Consider the following 25,226-nt stretch of genomic DNA (forward strand, 5'->3'; position numbering starts at 1 on the left):
ACTTTGAAATCATAACAACTACATAAAATTATTTCAAGCTGAACTCTCCTGCTTTGAAAAACACAAATGAGGATTGAGAGTGTCTTCAAGTCAATATTGACTGCTGTCTGGGCAAGACTTGGCAAGATGTACAGAATTGGTTTGCTATTGCATTCTTTCTAGGACTGACAGAGAATGGCTGACCTAAGATCACTAGCTGGCTTTGTGCCTAAACATGAGTGGAATGAAATTTGCATGTCCCAGGATAATGTTGCAGGATCCAATCTGGGTCAGCCATCATGACCGAAGGTTTTGTCTTCTGATCTTTCAGACTCATGCTAAAGTTCATGTTCAGAGAACTTCTCTCTAGCGGATTCTGGCTCCAACACAAGTCTGATAGCTCAGAAGACAAAACCTTTGGTCATGATGGCTGACCCAGATTGGATCCTGCAGAAGTTACATCTCCCAGTTTCTAGTCTGGTGATTTAACCACTTGACCAAAATGGTTGTCATCATACATCTTCCATATTTTACAAAATGGAACATGTATGAAGACAAGCAGTGTCTCTCTTTCAAATTAACAACTGTTAATTCCTTTTAACCAGTTACATTAGCCTCAATTTTTTCAAAGTACTAAACATAGTTGTTATCTTCAAGGCAGAGATTTATGCTATACAAATTATAACAAATGTTACGGTAAATAGAATTTCCAGGAACATGAAGGAAATTAATTCACAATGATTGGCCTAATTAAACAACATGCAGTTTTTTGGCTGCATAGAATATAAATCCATTCCAGAAAGGATACTTAAATAGTAAATCTCAAATTCCATGACAAAGTGCCTAGTCTTCATTGACACAAATGTATCATCTATATCAGGGGTCCCCAACCCTCAGACCATGGCCCAGAATTCATTGCTATAAGAGTGCTATGTAACGTCATTACCAGAGGCATCACTACATGATGCAATTAAACAAACTTTTTAGCTGTTTAGCTAAATAAACTTTTAAATTAGTAGTTATATTTTTCCCATTTAGGAAAGAAATATCCCTACAAAACAACAAATAAAAGCTTTTATTTTCAAAAGGAGAAGTGTTTTTTATTCAACAAAATTCATTGGTATAACGGTGCTGTATAATATTATTCCCAGTAGTTTTATGTGTAACATCATTTTCAATATACGATGGTGCAATTAAACAAACACTTTTTTGTGTTAGAAACAAAATAAAATACCTGCCATGGTTTTAAATTCTGAAATATTAATTGTTCTGTTCCTATTGCATTTCTACACCTGGATCTGGACTTGAGTAATGCATGCAAAGAATGTACCATAACAAACACTGCATTATAAATGTTGTAACTCTGACCACCCATTCTCATTTCAAATAATATACTTGGCAGATTCTCTAAATTCTCATCCCCGGTGCATAATAGGTTGTTATTTTCATTTATACTGGATTTGTGTAATGGGCAGTCAAATGCCTGCTCCCAAAAATTCTGAATGAAATTGTCTTCTTTTACCCAAGATGGCCTTACAGTGTGAAGAAATTCTTGGAATCCAGGGGGCTCTTTTGAGCGAACTGCAAATGACAGAGCACCATGGAAACTCTGTATATCCCAAAGTTTCTGAATGGACAGTGATTCAAAATTCCAATGGGCTGTAATAATCCACACTTTACCCAAAGATGGCAGTGAAGTCCAAGATGCTACAAAGATCATAATTCTCAGATTTTCCATGGATGGAGGCAGGGCATAGATTAAACACACTTTGACTTTATCATCCATAAAGAGTTGATCATATCTTAACTCCATTGCAATCAAGTGTATATATTCATCTACATATGCCTTCTGTGGTGTTTTAAGTATGAAAGCATAACAGATACCATTTTGGGAAAGCAACGGTTCAATTTTCTGCAAAAACATGTCCCCATAGTCATCATCCACAGCCAAGATTCCAATCCAATTCCATCCAAAATGCTTAAGTAATTGAATAATCCCAGTGTATTGATGCATTTCATTTGGGACCATCTGGTACAAGAATGGAAATACATTTTTGTCTCCATGTACTGAAGAAAATGTTCCATAGGCAAGCTGAAAGTCAAGATATAGCAAATAATCAGGGCCATTACATAAGAATATGAAATGTGATTCATTTTCATCATAGCTAAGGCAGAAAGTAAACATTCAATGTTGGTCAAAATTATGCAGTCAATTCATATAGATGCAGCATTATATCAATTAAAATGATTGTCTTATCTGTTTCTGAGCACATATTAACTGAATGTGAAAACACTTATAACAGCATAATATCAAAAGCCAGGCATTTATGATCTACAAAGCCTTCTAGTTTGACTGCCTGAATTTGTATGTTCTGTAGTGGCCCAACCACTTTGAAATTCAATGCCAACAGGAGTTTGCTAATCTTCAATGTTAGGGTGAAACTACAAAGAGTTTCTAAATATTTAATCATCCCTATAGTTTATTCATACTTATATTAACTCTATGTACAATACAGTGTTCTCCTAGATTTGCCCCTGTGAAAGTCAACTCTGGAATGCGGCATAAATGTGCTATAAGAATTTCAGGAATTAAGGAAATTGGGATTTCTAGGGAGCCATCTCAAGGATATACCTGTGGAATCTTGTAATTGGCAAGAACTGTGGCCATGATGAATGAGTTCTCTGTCAAACGTCCTCCAATAGCAGCAATAAATGTTTTCTTTAAATCACAGGTAAAGTTGGGGACAAACTTCTGCTGTGTAGAAAGTAAGCTCAAGGTTGCCTTATAGGTTATCTTCGCAGGGAAGTAATTGTTCACAATGTGAAAACCCAGTGTGATGTTTGGTAAGAGCTCAGGGTTCCTATTGATCTCCTTGACAGTAAACACCAAAGCAAGGATGTGCTGATACACCTTTGGCACAGAACTGCAACAAAAACTATCAATTTAAAGTATCTCCGATCCTTCCATTGCACTTGTATACTCAAAGCTATAAAACTGAATGCAATGAAGTTCAAAGTCATCCATAGAAGCAGCCCTACGATTAACTGAAAGGTAGTCACTTCAAGCTAAAGTTCTGAAACTTAGCAATAATAGGTGGAAGAGAGGCTGAAACCCTTAAATAACGGAACTCTTCAAAAGAGTTCCTATGCTTTGTCTCATTCCAAATGTTCAAGGAAAGATGTCATCTCAGATGTGTGTCTGAAGGAGAAAGCAATGCTTGTTCTTTGTTGAGGTGCCTTTGGGTGACAAAGACTTTTTTTATTTAATCTTCTGAGATAATTTGTCTTCGGAAAGAAACAGTTTTGCATCTGTTTCTAAATGTTCTTGTCTAATATGTAGCCTTCTTAATGCATCTCCTTTACCATGAGGTAAAGTACAATCAATGCCATGTGTTTTGCATGTAATACAGTGCAGGAACACTTAGAGCATCACTGTTATCATCCCATCCTATTGTTGGCAATATCAGCCAAGCATAGAAAAATGCAAAAAAGTACTTCAAGATCAGTAGTTGTGGGAGACTGGCCCATAGGATCACCAAGATTCTATGAATTGAATAGAATAGAATAGAATAGAATAGAATAGAATAGAATAGAATAGAATAGAATAGAATGAACCTTGGAGGTCTTCTAGTCAAACCCCCTGCTCATGAAGGAAAACTTTTTGTCATGTCTGGAATCCATATTTTACGTTTGTGCCTTCTATCAATTCTATCAAATTCTATCAATTGTGGCTAGGATTCTAAAAATCGTAGCCACAATCCTACCATGAAAAGTTGGGAGGGGGAATAACACAGAATGCAGTAGATATTAGCCATAATAAAATTCTTTGTAGAATTTTTGTGCCAGGAAAGGAGGATGTCTTCTGTTCTGGACTGGATATGATTGGAAATGTGGGTGATGGGGGCAAGGTCTTGAACTTTATTTTGGGTAAGGAAAACCCGGAAGCTCTCAGATTTAGATTTTCTCAGATGTGTCAATACGAAATTTCTAATAAAAGTTAGCTTTGAGGAACTTCAAGCCTCAAAGCTTGATTTCATTGGGGATGTTACTTGGAACCCTGACACCATTTCAGACAAATGATGTCCAATCTCTTCTTAAAAACTTCCAGTGTTGGAGAATTCACAACTCCTAGAGGCAAGTTGTTCTACTGGTTAGTTGTTCTAACTGTCAGGAAATTTCTTTTTGGTTCTAGGCTGCTTCTATCTTTGATTAATTTCCATCCATTGCTTCTTGTCCTGCCTCAGGGGCTTTGGAGAATAACTTGACTCCCTCTTCTTTATAGCAACCCTGAACACTGCTATCATGTCTCCCCTAGTCCTTCTTTTCATTAAACTAGACATACCCAATTCCAGCAACCATTCTTTATATGTTTTAACCCTCAGTCCCCTAATCATCATTGTTACTCTTCTCTGCACCCTTTTAATGCCTGGAATGCGCTACCAGACTCTATGGTCTCTTCCCAAAATCCCCAAAGCTTTAACCAAAAACTATCTACTATTGACCTCACCCCATTCCTAAGAGGTCTGTAAGTGGCGTGCATAAGAGCACCAACGTGCCTACCATTCCTGTTCTAATGTTCCCTTTGATTCTTTACAATTTCATATAGTTATTACATACTTATGGTTATATATATGCTTATATATCATATAAAATAAATAAATAAAAATAAATAAAGATTTTGATTCTATCCCTCTGTTATTGCATGCAAGCATTGGCTTTTTTTGGCAGCTGCAGCACACTGCTGGCTCATACTTAAGTGATTGTCCACTAAGACTCCAAGATCTCTCTCACAGTTACTACTATTGAACAAGGTACCACCTATATTGTACCTGTGCATTTGATTTTTCTTGCCTAAATGTAGAACCTTACTTTTTTCACGTTGAATTTTATTTTGTTAGATAGTACCCAATGTTCAAGTCTTTCAAGATCCTTCTGAATCTTAAGCCTATCTTCTGGAGTGTTGGCTATTCCTGACAGCTTGGTGTTGTCTGCAAATTTAATGAATTCCCCCATCTATCCCCTCATCCAAATCATTTATTAAGATGTTGAACAGTACTGAGTTTAAAACAGAGCCTTGGGATACCCCACTGCATGCTTTCCTCCATATGGATGCAGTTCCATTGAGGACTACACATTGTGTGTGGTTGGTCAGCTACTTACGAATCCATCTGGTGGTGATGTTGTCTAACCCACATTTTTCTACTTTATCTAGTAGTAGGTTATGGTCTACTTTGTCAAATGCCTTTCTGAAATCCAAGTAAATTATATCCACAGTATTCCTCTTGTCCACTGATGTTGTCACATTGTCAAAGAATGCAATAAGATTTGACTGGCATGATCTGTTTTTGACAAACCCATGTTGGCTTTTGGTTGTGACTTTGTTTGCCTCTACGTGTTCACTGATTAGTTGCTTGATAATCTTTTCCAGAATTTTCCCAGGTATTGAGGTCAGGCTGATAGGTCTGTAGTGTCCTGGATCTTTTTTTTTTTTAAGATGGGAACCACATCAGCTCTTTTCTAGTCCTCTGGTAGTTCCCCAGTGCTCCAGGATATATGGAAGATGTATTTTATAAAATACATATATTATTATAAGATGTATTTATAAAATGAATGTACAACCGAACCAATCCATACTACTCTATACAACGCAGTTACAAACCTTGGCCTTGAACAACTAGTAACTAACAATACTAGACTCATGAACTGCCTCAACCTCATCTTTTGCAATAACGCAAACTCTGTTTATGGACTACAAGTAAAAGAACCCTTTTCCAACAGTGACCATTGCATGATAGACTTTTATCTAAACATTCGCCCTTGCACAAATCGTCTCAACAATAGTACTCCAAACTACAATTTTAAAAAAGCCAACTATGACCTTATAAACAATGATCTCTCATTTCTTGACTGGCAAAATCTATTCTCAACCTGTATCACTATAGAAGACCACTATAAAGTATTCCTACTTCAAATCAATAAAATCATCAAACTATATGTACCACAAATCATCACCAAAATCAAAAGGAAAAGCAAATTTCCCATATCAATAAAAAAGCTGCAATCCAAAAAAAAATCCCTCTGGAAAAAAAACAAAAAGGGTTATGTAGCAAACTTCAAAAACTGCTACAAGAATATTTGCAACCAAATAAAAACAGAATGTAACACTTACCACACCAAACAAGAAGAAGACCTTCTACGGACTAATTCCAATCGTGCTTTCTATAATTTTGTGAACAATAAACTTAAAGAAACAAGATCCATCCCACCACTAAAAGAACCTAACGGCAAAGAATGTACTGATGAAACGGTTAAAGCAAACCTCTTTAACACATTCTTCAGCTCAGTCTTTGTAAACAGTGATGGCTCATATCCAACATTCCTTAATCGTACCAAAAATGTTAACAACGACTTAACACATATAGATTCCACAGAAGATAACAACGACCTAACACAAATAGACTTCACAGAAGATAATGTTGAAAAAGCCCTTCGCAACCTGAAACCATCATTGTCTATCGGACCAGATGGACTATGTGCATACTTTTTTAAAAAAACTTTCAATTAATATAGCTGAACCCCTAAGCATAATTTTTAATAAAGCCTTCAAAACTTGTTCCCTTCCAAAACTCTGATCTCTAGCCACAGTCATCCCTATCTTCAAAAAAAGAGATCCAAACCTTGTTGAAAATTACAGACCTATCTCTCTATGTTGTGTCTCATGCAAAGTAATGGACCAATCCATTACACTCCATCTCAAAACAAACAACCTTCTCTCTAATAAACAATTTGGTTTCAGAAAAAAATTGTCTTGTAACCTACAACTTTTCGACTGCAAAAATATATGGACTACCAACCTTGATCAAGGAAAAACGATAGATGCAATCTACATATACTTCTGCAAAGCTTTTGATTCAGTAGTACATGATAAACTACTCCTTAAACTAAAATCCCACAGCATTTCGGGACCTCTTCACAATTGGATAAATGCCTTCCTGTCAAACAGACAACAAGTGGTCAAAATTGGCAATGCTATATCAAATCCTGTTCCTGTCAAAAGTGGCATTCCCCAAGGTAGTGTTCTTGGACCAACACTCTTCATACTATACATAAATGATCTCTGTGACCTCATCTCAAGTTATTGTATTCTCTTTGCTGACGATGTCAAACTATTTAATACCACTAATAATACTTCTACCCTTCAAGAAGACCTCGACTTAATTTCTGATTGGTCTAAAACTTGACAACTCCAAATCTCAACCAGCAAATGCTCAGTCTTACATATTGAAAAAAAGGACCCTAACATCAAGTACAAACTTGATGGACATTACCTAACTGATGACCCCCACCCTGTCAAAGATCTTGGAGTTCTCATACCAAAGCCCACTGCAACTACATAGCAAAAAAGGCCCTAAGAGTTGTAAACCTAATTTTACGCAGCTTCTTTTCAAAAAACTCTACACTACTAACTAGAGCATAAAAACATTTGCCAGACCTATTCTTGAATACAACTCATCCGTCTGGAACCCATACCACATCTCTGACATAAACACAATAGAACCAGTCCAGAAATATTTTACTAGAAGAGTTCTTCACTCCTCCGAAAACAACAAAATACCTTATACCAATAGACTTGAAATCCTGGGATTAAAAAACTTACAACTCCGTCGACTTCGACATGACCTGTGTTTAACACACAAAATCATCTATTGCAATATCCTTCCTATAAAAAACTACTTCAGCTTCAATCGCAATATTACAAGAGCAAAAAATAGATTCAAGCTAAATGTCAACCGCTTCAAACTTGATTGCAGAAAATATGACTTCTGTAACAGAGTTGTTAATGCTTGGAACTCATTACCTGACTCCATAGTCTCTACCCAAAATCCCAAAATCTTCAGCCAAAAGCTGTCTACTATTGACCTCACCCCAATCCTAAAAGGACTATAAGGGGCATGCATAAGAGCACAAAAGTGCCTACCATTCCTGTCCTATTGTTACCTTCATTATATCCAATTAATATAGTTGATGCATATTTTAATTATATATATATATATATATTTTCTGCAAGATATGCTGTTTTATCTATGACATTTGTTTGTGTATACTTTTGTGACAAAAAGAAATAAAAAAAAGATGTAGTTAGTGGATCTGAGATCACATCTGCCGGTTCCTTCAGAATCTTGGGGTGTCCATCTGGTCCACATGATTTAAACTTGTCTAGGGTGGACAGATACTCACTCACCATTTTCTTATCTATTTTAACTTTTGTTTTTAATCTGCTTTTTATGGTACTGATTTTGATAGTTTGGACTTCTTTTTCCCTTTGTGTAAAAATGAATGCAAAAAATGAGTTAAATAGTTCTGCTTTCTCTCTGTTGTTTGTCACCTTCTTGCCACCCTGACTGAAAGGATAACATCATCTTGTTATCTATTCAAAGGGCTGACAAAAAGAATAGAGGGGTCAACCTATTCTCCAAGGTAGGACATGAACCAATCGATGGAAACTAATCAAGGAAAGAACAAACCTAGAGCAAAGAAGAAATTTCTTGATAGATAGAACAATTAATCAGTGGAACAACTTACTCCAGACATTGTGGAACTCCAACGCTGATGGTTTTTAAAAAGAGATTTGACAACTATTTGTCTGAAATGATACAGGTCCATTTGGGTATGCCTATAGTTTAATAAAAAGAAGGACTAGGGGAGACATGACAGCAGTGTTCCAATATCTCAGGGGTTGCCACAAAGAAGAGGGAATCATACTATTCTCCAAAGCACCTGAGGGTAGAACAAGAAGCAATGGGTGGAAACTGATCAAGGAAAGAAGCAACTTAGAACTAAGAGAAATTTCCTGACAGTTAGAACAATTAATAAGTGGAACGACTTGCCTGCAGAAGTTGTGAATGCTCCAACACTGGAAATTTTTAAGAAAATGTTGGATAACCATCTGACTGAAATGGTGTAGGGTTTCCTGCCTGGGCAGGGGTTTGGACTAGAAGGCCTCCAAGGTCCCTTCCAACTCTGTTGTTATATTATATTATAATATTATATTTCAAATATGTTCTTCTGTTATCTCATCATAACTGTTGATGATTGCCATCCAAGCAAACATAGAACTTCCTATATATAGAATTTCCTATCTCTACAAAATTAAACTCATTATTATTATTATTATTATTATTATTATTATTATTATTATTATTATTATTATTATTATTATTATTATTATTATTATGTATATGGCCTCTAAGAAAGTTACCACAGTACCGGAATGTTTTATCCAAACAGATTTCTTCTTTTTTTTTTTTCACTGTCTGAATGCAGTCTGTTTGCAGGTATGAGTGATTTGTGTGTACTTCCATCTTCTTTCAATACTTTAATGCTCTTTGAACTAATGCCATTGGGGGGAAATGGTTTTGTATTTCAGAAGCTACTTTGTGATTTACTTGGTAAAGATAAATTGCCTTATCTAAAAGTGATTTAATCAATAAATGTACCGAGTATGACTTTTTGGATCATACCCTGTTAAAGTAATACCAGAATATTATATGAGGGTTAGAAAAGAAATACACTATTCACTCTATACACTTTACTTTCCCTTCCGTGATCTCTCCACATGGTTCCTTATCTAAAATGATCAGCAAAAACAGAGAGTATGACTGTTTGTAACTTACTCCTATAAGAATAATACTAGAATATTATCTGAGGGTTAGAATAGAAAGGATTCAAATGACACTCCTCTATATACTATTCAAGAAATTATATTTTGAAGATATATAGAAGAACTGCTATTATTAGCCTGACCTTATGACAAATTATCATAAACTATTACAAATGTGTTATTAATCATAAACAGAACATCAATAGAATCGTATATAGATTTGGTGCAGTGAATGAAGGCACATGGAATTTTCTCCTCAGTAGCCAATTATGTACACTTCAATAATAGAGAAAACCAATTAACAGAAAATTCCCAATGATAATTGAATGTGTCCAGAAATATTTTACAAGAAGAGTTCTCCACTCCTCTGAAAACAACAAATACCTTATGCCACCAGACTTGAAATCCTGGGATTAGAAAATTTAGAACTACACCGCCTTTGACATGACCTGAGTTTAACTCATAGAATCATCTATTACAATGTCCTTCCTGTAAAAGACTACTTCAGCTTCAATTGCAACAATACATGAGCACACAATAGATTTAAGCTTAATGTTAACCACTCCAATCTTGATTGCAGAAAATATGACTTCAGTAACAGAGTTGTTAATGCTTGGAATACACTACCTGACTCTGTGGTCTCTTTCCAAAATCCCCAAAGCTTCAACCAAAAACTATATACCATTGACCTCACCCCATTGCTAAGAGGTCTGTAAGGGGTGGGCATAAGAGCATAAATGTGCCTACCGTTCTGTCCTATTGTTTCCTTTCATTATATCCAATTAATATAGTTATTACATACTCATACTCATATATATGCTTATATATTGTATAATTATTTCATGCTTATGCTTATATATACTGTGTGACAAAATAAATAAATAAAATAAATAAAAAATAAAATAATATAGGTGTGAAAATTCTTCAAAGACTTATCACTATTATCCTGCTGCTTACTCTTCTCCCCCCCTTATTTTGCACTTTCTAGTTTGAAGAGGGAAAAAATCAGAATTTCTTACAGCACTTCGTTGATCAATGTCCGAGAGGGATCTTCTGTGAAGGAAGGGCTGTTATGAAAGAAGAAGGCTTGAGAGACAATTGCCCCCAAAATAACATTTCCTGGCTGAGCAAATTGATGGGCTATAGGAAGAGGGTCATCGGGTATGCTACAATTGATAGCATAAGTTTTGCATGTAATACAGAACAGGAACACAAAAAGCGTCATTGTTATCAACTCCATCTGACTGTTAACATTTTCCATCCTGAAAAAGATAGAAAGATCTCTTCCCCATTAAACTACATGGCATTGTTTTTTTTTTCATTATACTTTCATATATGGTTTCTAAGATGGTTGCCACAATACTAAAAAGAAATAGGAGAGGGGAGAAGGAAAAAAACAGAAAAAAATACAGAAACTATTAAGAATATAATATAGCTTAGAATATTAAATAAAGATTTGAATAGAGATTCTTCAAGTTATAGCTTCTATACCCTTTTCAACAAAATATATTTTGAAGAAAAGTAAAAGCAGTCTCAATAAGCTGACTTTCTGAAAATTCAGCTTCATAAGGAACCTATCATTTGGACCATTGGGGAAATAATCAAGTCCTCTCCAATTCTTTATATTTTGTAATCTCTCTTGGGAAAAGGGTTCAATGTGTGTATTTAATTACTGTAATTTGCTTTGGGTTTTTTACACCATGAAAGTGCTATGAGCTTTTTTTAATCAAATTTCCAAACAGATACACAAGGCAAACTTCATATACAATAAATTGATAACAGTGATTAAAACTGAGAAGTAAATCTAGTAAACTGAATTCATTTTCATGCATACATTAATCACCCTAAATTGCCCACAAAATCAAAGAATTCTTCCCAGCAATGATACTTGTAGATTCTTCCATTTTAACATATCTGTAATTTCATTCCATGTTTTAATATTGTTATTTTGAAATAACATACAATTCATATTTGTCATAATATCATAGCATAGATACCTCAAGGTTCTGTTTTAGGCCCAGTATACTTCAACAACTTTATAAATGATCTAGATGGGGCAATAGAAGGGAAAGTTATCAAATCTACAAAAAACACCAAGATGGAATAGCTAATATTTTAGATGATAGACTCAAGATTCAGAAAGACCTTGTTAGATTTGATCACTGTGCCATATCTAACAAAATGCAACTCAGTAGTAACAAAAGTAAGGTCATACACTTAAACAAGAGAAACCAAATGCACAAATATGGACTAGGTAGAAGCAGATAAATACAGACTTTAATAGGAGTAACAATGGGAGAGATGTCTTAGTACATCACAAATTAAATATGAGCCAGCAATGTGATGCAGCTGCCAAACAAGCTAAAGCAGTACTAGGTTGCATCAATACAGGGATAGTTCATAGTACTGTTTTGCACTAGTGAGTAACTTGCATTACCGATTACTGTGTCCAGTTCTGGATACCATGGTTTAAAATAGATGTTGTGAACTAAGAAAGAGTGCAGTGAAGATTAATAAAGATGATAATGGGTCTGGAAGTAAACGATATAATGAACAAAGAGATTGACTAGTACTTGAGAGGCTGTCACAGAGGGAGACAACTTATTCTCTAAAGTACCTGAGGACAGGAAAGAAGTTATGGGTAGAAGATCATTAAAGAGAGGAACAACCTAGAATGAAGGAGAAATTTGCTAACTATAAGAACAATTAATCAATGCAAAGTTGTGCCTCTGGAAGTCTTTTAAAATATCAAAAATTGAAAGCAATTTATATCTTTCTCATAAAATATATATTCTCTGGCACAGCCTTTTCTTCCCCTCCCAAAAAAAATATATATAAAATTCTCTATCCAGTAAAAAAAAAAAAGATTTTGAAAGTTTGCCCTGATTAGGTTTGATTTATTTGTCTGAAGATCTATCTGAGGGGTCATTATATCATACAAATACCCCAACATAGACAAATTTTAATCAAAAAATGAACAAAGTTGGTCCATTTAATGGATGAAAAAATCCTACCATTTTCATCATGTAGCACATCAAGCCCAACAATACTAGATTCAGAATTTCACAATCACCTATCAACCTGCTCATCGGACAAAACCAAACTTTGTTGCAAGTGTAATTTTATTTATTTACAGCCTCCTATCTCCACAACCCCCATCTCAGACACACCAACAGCCAAGCCTCCTACAACTGACCCCATCCCATTGGGTTCACAACCCCTAGTGATCACAGAAAAGGAAGTGCAAGACCTATTTCACAGACAAAAACTAGGAAAAGCTCCAGGCCCAGACTTGCTTAAAGTCTTTTAAGCAACTTCTTCTTGCTTAAAAGGCTGTGGTGACCAATTGGCCCCCATCTTCACCCGAATCTTCAATAAATTGCTAGAGATGTGCTATGTTCCCTCTTGCTTCAAATGCTCTATTATGATCCCAGTGCCGAAGAAGCCCACCGTCAAGGAACTGAATGACTACAGACAAGTTGCTCTAACATCTGTAAACATAAAAACCTTTGAAAGGCTATTGCTGTCCCACTTGAAAATCATCATGGATCCACTGTTAGACACCTTGCAATTTGCAGATTGAGAAAATAGATCAACAGATGATGCTGTTAATATGGCTCTGCACTACCTCCTACAATGTCTTGAATCTCCAAAGACCTATTCAAGGGTCCTTTTTGTAGACTTTAGTTCAGCATTCAATATCATCATTCCAGCCACTCTTCTAACTAAGCTAAACCAGCTAGAGGTACCTGAACACACTTGGATCATAAGCTACCTAACAAACATGAAGCAGCAGGTGAAGCTAAGCAGAATCACATTCTACTATTGACCTCACCCCATAAGGGGCGTGCATAAGCACACAAATGTGCCTACCGTTCCTGTCCTATTGTTTTTCTTTTCTTCTTCCTATATATATATAGATGCTTATAACTCCCAATATTTACTCATATATATGTTTATATACTATAAAATCTTTTTATATGATGTTGTGACAAAATAAATAAATAAAAAATAAATAAACATCAGATACCTGTACAATTAGCACAGGATCCCCCCAAGCCTGTGTGCTCTCTCCACTTCTCTTCTGCCAACTCAGAGAGCTCAAACTGCCCAAGGAGCTGCTGACACAGTTCTACAGAGGAATTATTGAGTCTGTCATTTCCCCCTATATAACTGTCTGGTTTAGTTCTGCAACCCAACAAGACAGACACAGACTTCAAAGAATAATTAGCATTGCAGAAAAAAATAATTGCTACCAATCTGCCTTCTATTGAGGACCTGTATATTGCATGAGTCAAAAAGAGGCTGTGAAAATATTTACAGACCCCTCATATCCTGGACATAAATTGTTTCAACTCCTACCCTCAAAACAACACTATAGAGTATTGCACATCAGAACAACTAGATACAAGAACAGTTTTTTTTCCCCAAACACCATCACTCTGCTAAACAAATAATTCCCTCAATACTGTCAAACTACTTACTAAGTCTGCACTACTATTAATCTTCTCATCGTTCCGATCACCCATCTCCTTCCTCTAATGACTGTATGACTGTAACTTTGTTGCTTGTATCCTTACGATTTATATTGACTGTTTCCTAATATGATTTTATTGTTATTTGTACCCTCTGAGTGTCATTAAGTGTTCTAAGTGTTGTAGCTTGATGAAGGTATCTTTTCTTTTATGTACACTGAGAGCAGATGCACCAAGACAAATTCCTTGTATCCAATCACACTTGGCCAATAAAATTCTATTCTATTCTATTCTATTCTATTTTTCAAATAATGAAAAGTCTGTTTTTGTTTTAATGGTGTATCTAAGCCTATTCCAATGAAGGTCTGTCATTTCTCAAATTTAATTCCCATTGAAATATATATGAAATAAATACATGTTTATTTAGAATAGCAAAGTAGGTTTTTAAACTCATAATTATTTTAAACCTCAAAGCCTATACAGAAGTAGTTGAGACTACTTTGAAACAGCATATGATTTAACCAAGAATTTATTTGAAAATTTGAATATTATACAGTAATCAGGGATATTCCCACTAATATGGAGTCTAAGAAGGAACCAGGCCCATAAACTATCCCATTAATTAATCACTATGAAAATCATATAAAACTCCAGTGTACTCCAAATTAAACTTTTTCTTCAATATCCAATAGGGCTATCCACCACACAGAAAAATTCCGCATTTGTATATGACAACTCTTTCAGATTTGGGCAATGTATGCACAAAATTTAATCATCATTCATATCAGATTGGATAGGATATGTCCATTCTTCAATGTTAAAACAAATCTCTTTTTAAAGATACCTTTACTCCAAGTTTTGTATATGAATGAAAGTAAAACAAGGTTGGGGAATTCTATGCCAGAGGTTTTTAAGAAGAACTTTAAGAAGGTTTTTAAGAAGAAGAACCATTTGTCTGAAATGGAATAGGGTTCTCTGCTTAAGCAGGGAGTTGGACCAGAAGACCTCCAATGTCCTTTCCAACTCTGTTATTCTGTTATTCAATCAATTCTAAATTTTGCCTGTTCCTATCCTTAAACATCCTTTGACTGAGACAACATTGAGTGAGAGTGATTCATCCTTCAGAGAAGATCACAGTATTCAGGGACAAGATAATATACTCACAAAAAAGGCAAAGGCGGTGGACAATTTAGTGAATTATTATTTTACACTTTCCTGCAGCTCAACTCCAGGGAAGTTTATTTATGTTATTTTTATTTATTTATTTTGTCATAACATTATATACAAGCACTTATAATGAAAGAAAACAATAGGACAGGAACGGTAGGCACTTTTGTGCACTTATGCACGCCCCTTATAGTCCTCTTAGGAATGGGGTGAGGTCAATGGTAGACAGTTTTTGGTTAAAGCTTTTGGGAGTTTGAGAAGAGACCACAGAGTCAGGTAGTGTATTCCGAGCATTAACAACTCTGTTACAAAAGTCATATTTTCTGCAATTAAGATTGAAGCAGTTAATATTAAGTTTGAATCTATTGTTTGCTCTTGTATTACTGCGATTGAAGCTGAAGTAGTCTTTAATAGGAAGGACATTGCAATAAATGATTCTGTGTGTTAAACACAGGTCATGTCGGAGTCGGCGGAGTTCTAAGTTTTCTAATCCCAGGATTTCAAGTCTGGAGGTATAAGGTATTTGTTGTTTACAGAGGAACGGAGAACTCTTCTTGTAAAATATTTCTGGACTCATTCAATTGTATTAATGTCAGAGATGTGGTATGGGTTCCAGACAGGTGAGCTGTATTCAAGAATGGGTCTTGCAAATGTTTTGCATGCTCTGGTTAGTAGTGTAATGTTTTTGGAAAAGAAGTTACGCAAAATTAGGTTTACAACTCTTAGAGACTTTTTTGCTATGTAATTGCAATGGGCTTTGGCACTTAGTTCATTTGACATGAAAACTCCAAGGTCTTTTACAGGGTGGGGGTCATCAGTAAGGTAATGTCCATCAAGCTTGTACTTAGTGTTTGGGTTCTTTTTTCCAATATGTAAGACTGAGCATTTGCTGGTTGAGATTTGGAGTTGTCAAGTTTTAGACCAATCGGATACAAAGTCAAGGTCTTTTTGAAGGGTAGTAGTATTGTTGGTGGTGTTAAATAGTTTAACATCGTCAGCAAAGAGAACACAATAACTTGAGATATGGTCATAGAGATCATTTATGTATAGTATGAAGCGTGTTGGTCCGAGAACGCTGCCTTGAGGAACGCCACTTTTGACAGGAACAGGATTTGATAGAGCTTTGCCAATTTTGACCACTTGTTGTCTGTTTGATGGGAAAGCAGTTATCCAATTGTGAAGAGGTCCTGAAATGCCTTAGGTTTTAGTTTTAGGAGAAGTTTATCGTGTACTACTGAATCAAAAGCTTTGCAGAAGTCTATGTAGATTGCATCTATTGCTTTGCCTTGACCAAGATTAGTAGTCTATATGTTTTTGCAGTGGAGAAGTTGTAAGTTACATAATAATTTTTTCCTGAAACCAAATGCTGGTGAGGTCATGGCAACTTATTTGGACAAGCAAAGGCATTCACAACGGCGGAACAGCTGCACTTTTCAACACACTTCTCTCTTCCCACCCTTACCTCGGCCCCCCGGCCAGGAGTCTTATCTGCTCAGGGTGTCGGCTTCTCTGCTTTCCAGAGTAACACTTCCAGCGGCCTAATGGAACTGACACAGGACACAAAAACAGAAGATGGACATAAAGGACATTTGAGGCTGGATGAAAAAGAGACACAGACAAAGAGCCCCATTAAAATTCTGCTCCTTATAAAAGAACAGAGTTCGGGGGGAAACTAGTAATCTAAAGGATTTCATTTTTTAAAAAATTCCCTCCTTTGTCCATCGTTAAGAAAAGTTCTGCACTGGGAGTAAGATATTGCTAATAACAAATTGCAGTCTTTAAAAAATTGCAAATAGTAATATATGTAGTCAATTTGTAAACCATGGTTCAAAAATTCTTGTGGCGGAGTTCACACCACAAGTGAATCAGAAACAAACTCATTATATTATGATTCAGAGGCTAGATGAATGCAAATTGTGTGTTTCCAGAACTATATTGCCTTTTGAAGAAGGAAAAAATGTATAACTTTTCTCCCACTACAGTAGTATTATACCATTTCAGTAAACTATATAGAACCAACAGAATATCAGAGTTGGAAGGGACCTTGGAGGTCTTCTAGTCCGATCCCCTGCTCATGTCTATCTTACATGGATTTCCAACAAAACAAAAAATTCAAGGCTATGTTCTTTTCTTGATCAAACTTATTTCCAAATGATATACATAGGTAAAGAAAGGAATGAATAAAGTGTTTTTTTAAAATTTGTTGAAGAAGACATGTGTTTCTAAAAAATACCTTGTACAATCAAAAAGAGAGTAGAACAGTCTTTGTGGACAGTTTCAAAGTAGAAAAGCCAAACCTCTAATTCTGCAATTACAGGTAGAGCAATGAAGCAGTAGCGTAACAGAAGAATAAAACAAATTTTTTTACAAAGATGGTGACATAGCTGAATTTATAAGTATTTTTATATTTAATAAATGAAATTATTTTATTTATTTTATTTATTTTTTATTTATTTGATTTTTATACTGCCCTTCTCCCGAAGGACTCAGGGCGGTGTACAGCCAAAAATAAAAACAGACAATACAATATACAATTAAAATACAAATTAAAAAACTTATTTTATAATTGGCCTAAAAAACTTTAAAATATATAAAACTAAAACCCCTTAAAATTAATAATAGAAAATTTAAAATCAATAAAATTTAAGCCAGCCCCGCGCGAATGAAAAGATGTGTCTTCAGTTCGCGGCGGAAGGTCCGAAGGTCAGGTATTTGGCGTAAACCCGGGGGAAGCTCGTTCCAGAGTGTGGGAGCCCCCACAGAGAAGGACCTTCCCCGGGGGGCCGCCAGCCGACATTGCTTGGCGGACGGCACCCTGAGAAGTCCCTCTCTGTGAGAACGTACGGGTCGGTGGGAGGCATGCGGTAACAGCAGGCGGTCCCGTAAGTACCCAGGCCCTAAGCCATGGAGCGCTTTAAAGGTAGTGACCAAAACCTTAAAGGGCACTCGAAAGGCCACAGGTAGCCAGTGCAGTCTGCGCAGGAGCGGTGTTACGTGGGAGCTCGCGGCTCCTCTATCACCCGCGCAGCTGCATTCTGGACTAACTGAAGCCTCCGAGTGCACCTCAAGGGGAGCCCCATGTAGAGAGCATTACAATAATCCAAGCGAGAGGTAACGAGTGCATGAGTGACTGTGCACAAGGCATCCCGATCAAGGAAGGGGCGCAACTGCCGAACCAAGCGAACCTGGTGGAAGGCCCTCCTGGAGACGGCCGTCAAATGATCTTCAAACGACAGCCGTTCATCCAGGAGGACACCTAAGTTGCGCACCCTATCCTTTGGGGCCAGTAACTCGCCAGTAACTCGCCTCCAACAGTCAGCTGCAGTTGAATCGGGGTGCCGGCATCCACAGCCACTCCGTCTTGGAGGGATTAAGCTTGAGCCTGTTTCTCCCCATCCAGACCCGTACGGCTTCCAAACACCGGGACAGCACTTCAACAGCTTCATTGGGGTGGCCCGGGGTGGAAAAGTACAGCTGGGTGTCATCAGCGTACAGCTGGTATCTCACCCCAAAGCCACTGATGATCTCACCCAGCGGCTTCATATAGATGTTGAACAGAAGGGGCGAGAGGATCGACCCCTGCGGCACCCCACAAGTGAGGCACCTCGTGGTCGACCTCTGCCCCCCTGTCAACACCGTCTGCGACCGGTCAGAGAGATAGGAGGAGAACCACCGATAAACGGTGCCTCCCACTCCCAATTCCCCCAACCGGCGCAGCAAGATACCATGGTGTCTAATAGGACCAGGGCAGAAGAGTAACCCCTGTCCCTGGCCCTCCAGAGATCATCCACCAATGCGACCAAAGCTGTCTCCGTGCTGTATCCGGGTTGGAAGCCAGACTGGAACGGGTCTAGATAGACAGCTTCATCCAGGTATTGGGGTAGCTGTCGCGCAACAGCACTCTCTACAACCTTCGCAACGAAGCGAAGGTTGGAGACTGGACGATAATTACCCAAAATAGCTGGGTCCAGGGAGGGCTTCTTGAGGAGGGGTCTCACCACCGCCTCTTTCAAGGCGGCAGGGAAAACCCCTTCCAACAAAGAAGCGTTGATAATCCCCTGGAGCCAGCCTCGTGTCACCTCCTGAGTGGCCAGTACCAGCCAGGAAGGACACGGGTCCAGTAAACATGTAGTGGCGTGAAGCCTCCCCAACAACCTGTCCACGTCCTCGGGAGCCACAGGGTCAAACTCATCCCAAACAGACTCGACAAGACGTGCCTCCTCTCCCTCGCTTGGATCATCCCAATTTCGGTCCAGACCATTCCGGAGCTGAGCGATTTTATCGTATAGATAACCATTAAACTTCTTGGCACGTCCCTGCAAAGGGTCATCCCGCACCTCCTGATGAAGGAGAGAGCAGGTCACCCAAAACAGGGCGGCCGGGCAGTTATCTGCCGACGCAATGAGGGTGGAGGCGTAGAAGTGCCTCGCCTCCCCCATTGCCACTAGGTAGGTCCTAGAATAGGACCTAACTAGTGTCCGATCAGCTTCGGAACGACTGGACCTCCAGGTGCTCTCTAGGCATCTTCTCCGGCATTTCATCTCCCTCAGCCCCTCGGAGAACCAAGGGGCCAGGCGAGACCTGCGCCGGGTCAGAGGCCACAAAGGTTTATTTAGGTTGATTTAGTTGATCCTCTGGTGTTTGGGTTTTTTTTCCAGTTTTGTTCCTGGATGAATATTTTTCATCAGTCTAGCAACAATAGCCATCTGAAAATGACAGTGTATTTTTTCTATAGCAAATGTGCAATCATAAAAGTGGAGTTTAATCCAGGGGTGAAATCCAGCAGGTTCTGACAGGTTCTGAAGAACCGGTAGTGGAAATTTTGAGCAGTTCGGAGAACCAGTAGCGGAAATTTTGAGTAGTTCCGAGAACCGGCAAATACCACCTTTGGCTGGCCCCAGTGGGGTGGGAACAGGGATTTTGCAATATTCTTCCCCTGCCACGCCCACCAAGTCAAGCCCACTAAGCCACAGAACCAGTAGTAAAAAAAATTGGATTTTTTAAATTTGGTTTCATCTGTATCATGAATTTATTCATTTCCTATCTACAGTTGTTCATGAGAAGTCACAACTGTTTCTGAATCCCTTTGAATTGGCAGGAAAATATCAGTCATTTTACTGCTCAGTTGAATATAGAACAAAGTAATCACATATGAAAGCTTCAGATTTCCACCTAGAGAACCAGTTTTAGCAGGTTATCATCACTGAGGAAATAAGACTACACAAATATAAATTTCTAAAAAGGAAATTAAAAGTACAGGTGGTTCTTGACTTAGAATCATTCATTTAGTGACCCTTTGGAATTATAATGGCATTGAAAATAATAACTGGTCCATACACTTAATACCATCATAATAGCCCAAGGTCACATGACCATAGCTGGGCGCTTGACAACTGGCATGTAATTACAACAATTTCAATGTCTCTAGATCATGGGATAATGATTTGGGACCTTCCCAGCCAGCTTCCATCAAGCAAAGTTAATGGGAGAAGCTGGATTCACGTAATGACAATTTGATTCACTCAGTGACTACAGAAATTCACTTAACAACCATCTTGCTTAGCAATGGAAATTCTAATCCAGGTTGTGGTTGTAAGCCAAGTAATACCTGTATCACCACAGGGTGTACTTTTCTATCATTCTGCAAAGCTTCAAAACCAGCTTGCTTCATTCTATTCCAATGGCAATTTCTGGACCAAATACAACGTCCATACAATGATTTGATGAAAGCTACCAGTGCATGGACAGTTATAGCTAGGCTGACCTTGTCAGGAAATGGCATAATTGAGGCCACTAACTGCAACTTAATAAATGCTTCTGGCCACAGAGATTATTGGATCTTCAATCTAATTATGAGTGTAGAAGTATCTGCTGTTTTTCAGGAAGTGAAACTCCTGAAACTATATGAAGCTCCAGTAACTATGGGCAAATTTCACAGTTCCATTATCTTGGAACCACCACCCGTAATACATCTGTCTTTTCAGGATTTAATTGAAATTAATTTGCCATCATCTGCCCCATCATTGTTTTTAGAGAACACGTACAGCTTCTGATTTAGATATTATGGGCTGCGGAGTATGAGCAGATTAGACGCATATACTGTACAGTAAGGATTACAAAGATCATCTAGTGCAAGAAAACTGTACTAAGTTATCCCTGACAGATGGTCCTCTATTTAACACCTAGCCTCTATTTAAATAGATGTCCACTATTTCCAGTGGAAATCTGTTCCATCATTCTTCCGAGCAGGACTGGCTTAAATAGGGTTTTTAAATATGGATTTTATTGGGGTTTATTTTATATTTTGTATTGTATTTTAAATTTTAGGCCATATTGAATAAGTTTTTTAAAGAGTGTTTTTATTGTAATATATTGTATTATTTTATTTGCCTGTTCACCGCCCTGAGTCCTTCGGGAGAAGGGCGGTATAAAAATTAAATTATTATTATTATTATTATTATTATTATTATTATTATTATTATTATTATTATTATTATTATTATTATTATTATTATTATTATTATTATTATTATTATTATGGAGCTCTCATAATTAGGATTTTTCTCCTGATGTCCAACCACAAACTGTTTCCTTGTAATTTAAGTCCATTCTTCTTTTTTTCTGATTTGTGGAAATCTGTTTGAAAAACTCTGTTCCATCAACCATCTACCTGATAGCCCATTAGATCCTTGAACAGTTGTAATGTTTCTCTGCATTCATCTGCAAGCCTTTAAACATTCCTGCCACTTGACAACCCACCGATTTCCAGAACTAGAGACACATTGACCCAGTATCTACAAGTAGGAGCAGAACCAGTCTAATATAGTGCTTCAGTTTCTGGAGTTGGTGTTATTCCCAAAATGGGTCCTAGCATGGCACCGATACCAGACACAAGTAAAGGCAATATTAGCTTCTTTTATTGGAGTACTCCAGCAAAAAGGTTTTATCAGCTAAAGGAACCAAGACCCCGAACAATGCACAAATACAAATTTTATACGGCTATGATTAAGAAAGTTAACACCAAAGAATCAATCATTGGTTCCTTAACACATGTTTCTTTTGATTGATTTTTTTCTATTTAACCTTCCTTCCTCATAAATTGCATGTTTATGCTAATAAGCTTTTTTAATCAAAAGAGATGTGTGATTTATTATTATAATAAGCTAGAAGTTTATATATCTATGTTCCTTAGCCAGTATCCTTCTAACATGTCCTTCTAACTTGTAACTTCCCTGTTGCTTTCTTCTTGCTAAGCAATAGTGTCCCACCATTATTACTGGTCTTCACAACTGCAACTTTCTGCCTCAGCAATTCCTTTAACAAACTTTCCTAATTCCAACTTGAGTCTAAGACAATGATGGCTAACATTTTTGCTATCACATGCCAGAAGGAGGGCGGGGGGGGTCACGTGTGTGCGTGCCCACACTCATAATTCTATGTGCCCCACCCCCATATATGCACACGCGACAACCCTTCCCCCACTCCTGGCATGCGATGGCCCGGTAGGCCTATTTTTCTCTCTTACTTGGCTCCAGAGCCTCTCTATGAGTTTGGGGAGGGCAAAACCGGCCTTCTCCATCCCCCAAAGGCCCTCCGGAGGCAGAAACAACCCATTTACCAACTTCCAATTGGACAGGAAGTGATGTTTTTTGCTGTCTCCACCTCCAGAGAACCCTAGAGAGGCTCTGGAGGCTGGGTATAGCAAAAAAGTCACTTCCTGTCCAAATGGAAGTTGGTAAACGGGCCATTTCTGGACTCCAGAGGGCCCTCAGGGGGCGGGAAAGGCAGTTTTCCCGCTCCAGACTCATAGAGAAGCTCTGGAGCCAGGTGAGAGAGAAAAATGGGCCTTCCCCATTATGACCCAGGCAGGCATTATGACCCTCTAGGAAACCGTCTGTTTCTCTACTTCTGGTGGGCCCAGAAGGCCTGAAAATCAGCTGGCCGGTGCGCGCATGCACGCAGGAACTGAGCTCACGTGCCCCCTGATATGGCTATCATATCAGTAGGCATGTGCCATAGGTTCACCATCACAGGTCTAGGACAATACCATGGTCGAGAGATATCAAAAACTCTTGAGAAATCAAGCAGCCTAAAGAGAATCACACTCCCTCCATTTCCCTCTCATATAAGTAGTTTATCAGTTCAGTCATAATTAATTCTCTCCCACATCCAGGGCAAAGCTCAGAATGAACAAAATGGAGATTATCTGTCTCTGCCAAAGACATTCATAATTGCTCCAGGGATACAGGCCTTCTCAAGTTCTGTTGAGTCCTCAGGCTATGACAGAGTCCTCGGGGTTACGATGCATCTAAAGCCTTGCCAACAACCAGGCAGTTCCTGATTGGATAAGAGAAATAGCGGGAGTTCTGGGGTCCTGTCATTGGTGCAGAGCTTCTGACAGCCGGTATATAAATAGCTGTCAAGGGAACGTTGTGTTTGTTGCTGCTGGATATGTTAGTCCACTGTGGTTAGACACCTGTTGTGTTGTTAATAAAGGTTGTTGTGAACGCAACCCAGCCTGGACTCCTTTTGTACCCACCACTCCTCAATACATATTACTGGCGACGAGGATGGGATTCTAAGGCAAGGCATAGCCAGGTCACCAGCAACTAATGTCAGTTCTTGTCAGAATGGCAGCACAACCATCGTTCAGCCCTTTTGAGCTGGCAACCGAAACATGGGACACTTTCCTCGAACTTTTCAAGTGTTTCCTGCAAGCGCATGGTTTTGCTGACCTGTCCATCACGAGGAAGCGTGGCTACTTCCTGAGCCTCTGTGGCTGAGAAATCTTTGGAACTGCTAGGGCATTGGCCGCCCCCCTCCCCGTGTTTGAGTTGCCGTGGGGAAGCTTAAAAACCACTACTCCCCCACACCATTGCGCATAGCCAGGAGGCATGCGTTCCGGCAGCAGGTGCAATGACAAGGGGGATCAATTAGGATCTGTGCTGATTACAAGTGTACGATCAATAAAGCGCTGCAAGCAAATCCCTACCCAGTCCCTGTGGTGCAGCATCTGCTCCACTCTCTGGGACGGGGCTCCCTTTTCACAAAGCTGGACTTGGCACAGGCCTACTAGCAGTTGCTGGTGGACGAGGCCATGGCAATGGTTCAAACCATTGTCACTCACCGGGGGGCCTTTAAGTGCAATCGCCTCCAGCTCAGAGTCAGTGTTGCCCTGTGAATCTTTCAATGTCTTATGGAGCGGCTGCTCCAGGGACTGGAGGGCGTCATCCCCTACTTTGACAACATCCTCAGTTCTGCTACCAATGCAGGGGACCTAGTTGTAAAATTGTGGGCTATATTGTCCCAGTTCAGGGGTGCTGGGCTCAAATTGAAGAGGAAAAAGTGCCACCTTAGGTTCCTAGGGTGGAATTCCTGGGGTTCCTTATTGACTCCCAGGGGATCTACCCTACCCCGTCCAAAATGGAGGCTATCCAGAGGGTGCCTACCCCTTCTAATTGGTTGGAGCTCCAAGCTTTCTTGGGGCTCTTGAATTTTTATGCCATATTTCTGCCTCATAAGGCTTCCCTTGCGGAACCCCTGCATAGGTTGTTGGATTCTAAAACGCCTTGGCGCTGGGAAAAGGAGGCCGCTGCTTCCTTCGAAGTTGTCAAGAGCGTCCTCACCTCCCAGGCGGTGCTTGTTCAATACGACCCTTATCTGCCCCTTACCCTGACCTGAAATGTCTCACCTTTTGGCATCGGGGCTGTCCTGGGCCATGTATTGCCTAATGGGGCTGAAGCTCCAATTGCCTATTATTCCAGGATGCTCTCGGCACCTGAACAGAATTATAGTAAATTGGATAGAGAGGCACTTGCCGCGGTAACGGGAATCAAGAGATTCCACCATTACGTTCATGGCCATTTTTTCTCTTTGATTATGGACCATAAGCTACTTCTAGGCCTCTTGGCTGGGGACCGGCAATCTCCCCAAGTTTTTTCCCT

General features: G+C 38.7%; 1 protein-coding gene across 1 annotated transcript; it reads right to left on the minus strand.

Annotated features, from left to right (window-relative positions):
- Positions 1 to 33: 33 nt before the first annotated feature.
- On the minus strand, positions 34 to 25,131 carry LOC131198146 (vomeronasal type-2 receptor 26-like). Its single transcript, XM_058182651.1, has 5 exons — positions 24,974 to 25,131; positions 24,410 to 24,542; positions 2,612 to 2,890; positions 1,214 to 2,071; positions 34 to 48 (listed from the first exon to the last, which is right to left on the minus strand). Exons 1-5 carry the CDS (start codon positions 25,129 to 25,131, stop codon positions 34 to 36), a joined length of 1,443 nt encoding a protein of 480 aa, XP_058038634.1.
- Between the last annotated feature and the right edge of the window lie 95 nt (positions 25,132 to 25,226).

The sequence above is a fragment of the Ahaetulla prasina genome, chromosome 4, assembly GCF_028640845.1.
Source record: "Ahaetulla prasina isolate Xishuangbanna chromosome 4, ASM2864084v1, whole genome shotgun sequence".
Lineage (NCBI taxonomy): Eukaryota > Metazoa > Chordata > Lepidosauria > Squamata > Colubridae > Ahaetulla > Ahaetulla prasina.

Bases quoted from the DNA above. Each gene is read 5' to 3' on its own strand.
- LOC131198146 (XM_058182651.1), bottom strand. From the start codon at position 25,131: ATGGTGGAATCTCTTGATTCCCGTTACCGCGGCAAGTGCCTCTCTATC. The intron at 24,543-24,973 runs GTGAGACATTTC...CTGCATTGGTAG, and splicing joins GACAGCCCCGATGCCAAAAG to CAGAACTGAGGATGTTGTCA. The intron at 2,072-2,611 runs GTATATCCTTGA...CTTGACTTTCAG, and splicing joins CCAATTACAAGATTCCACAG to CTTGCCTATGGAACATTTTC.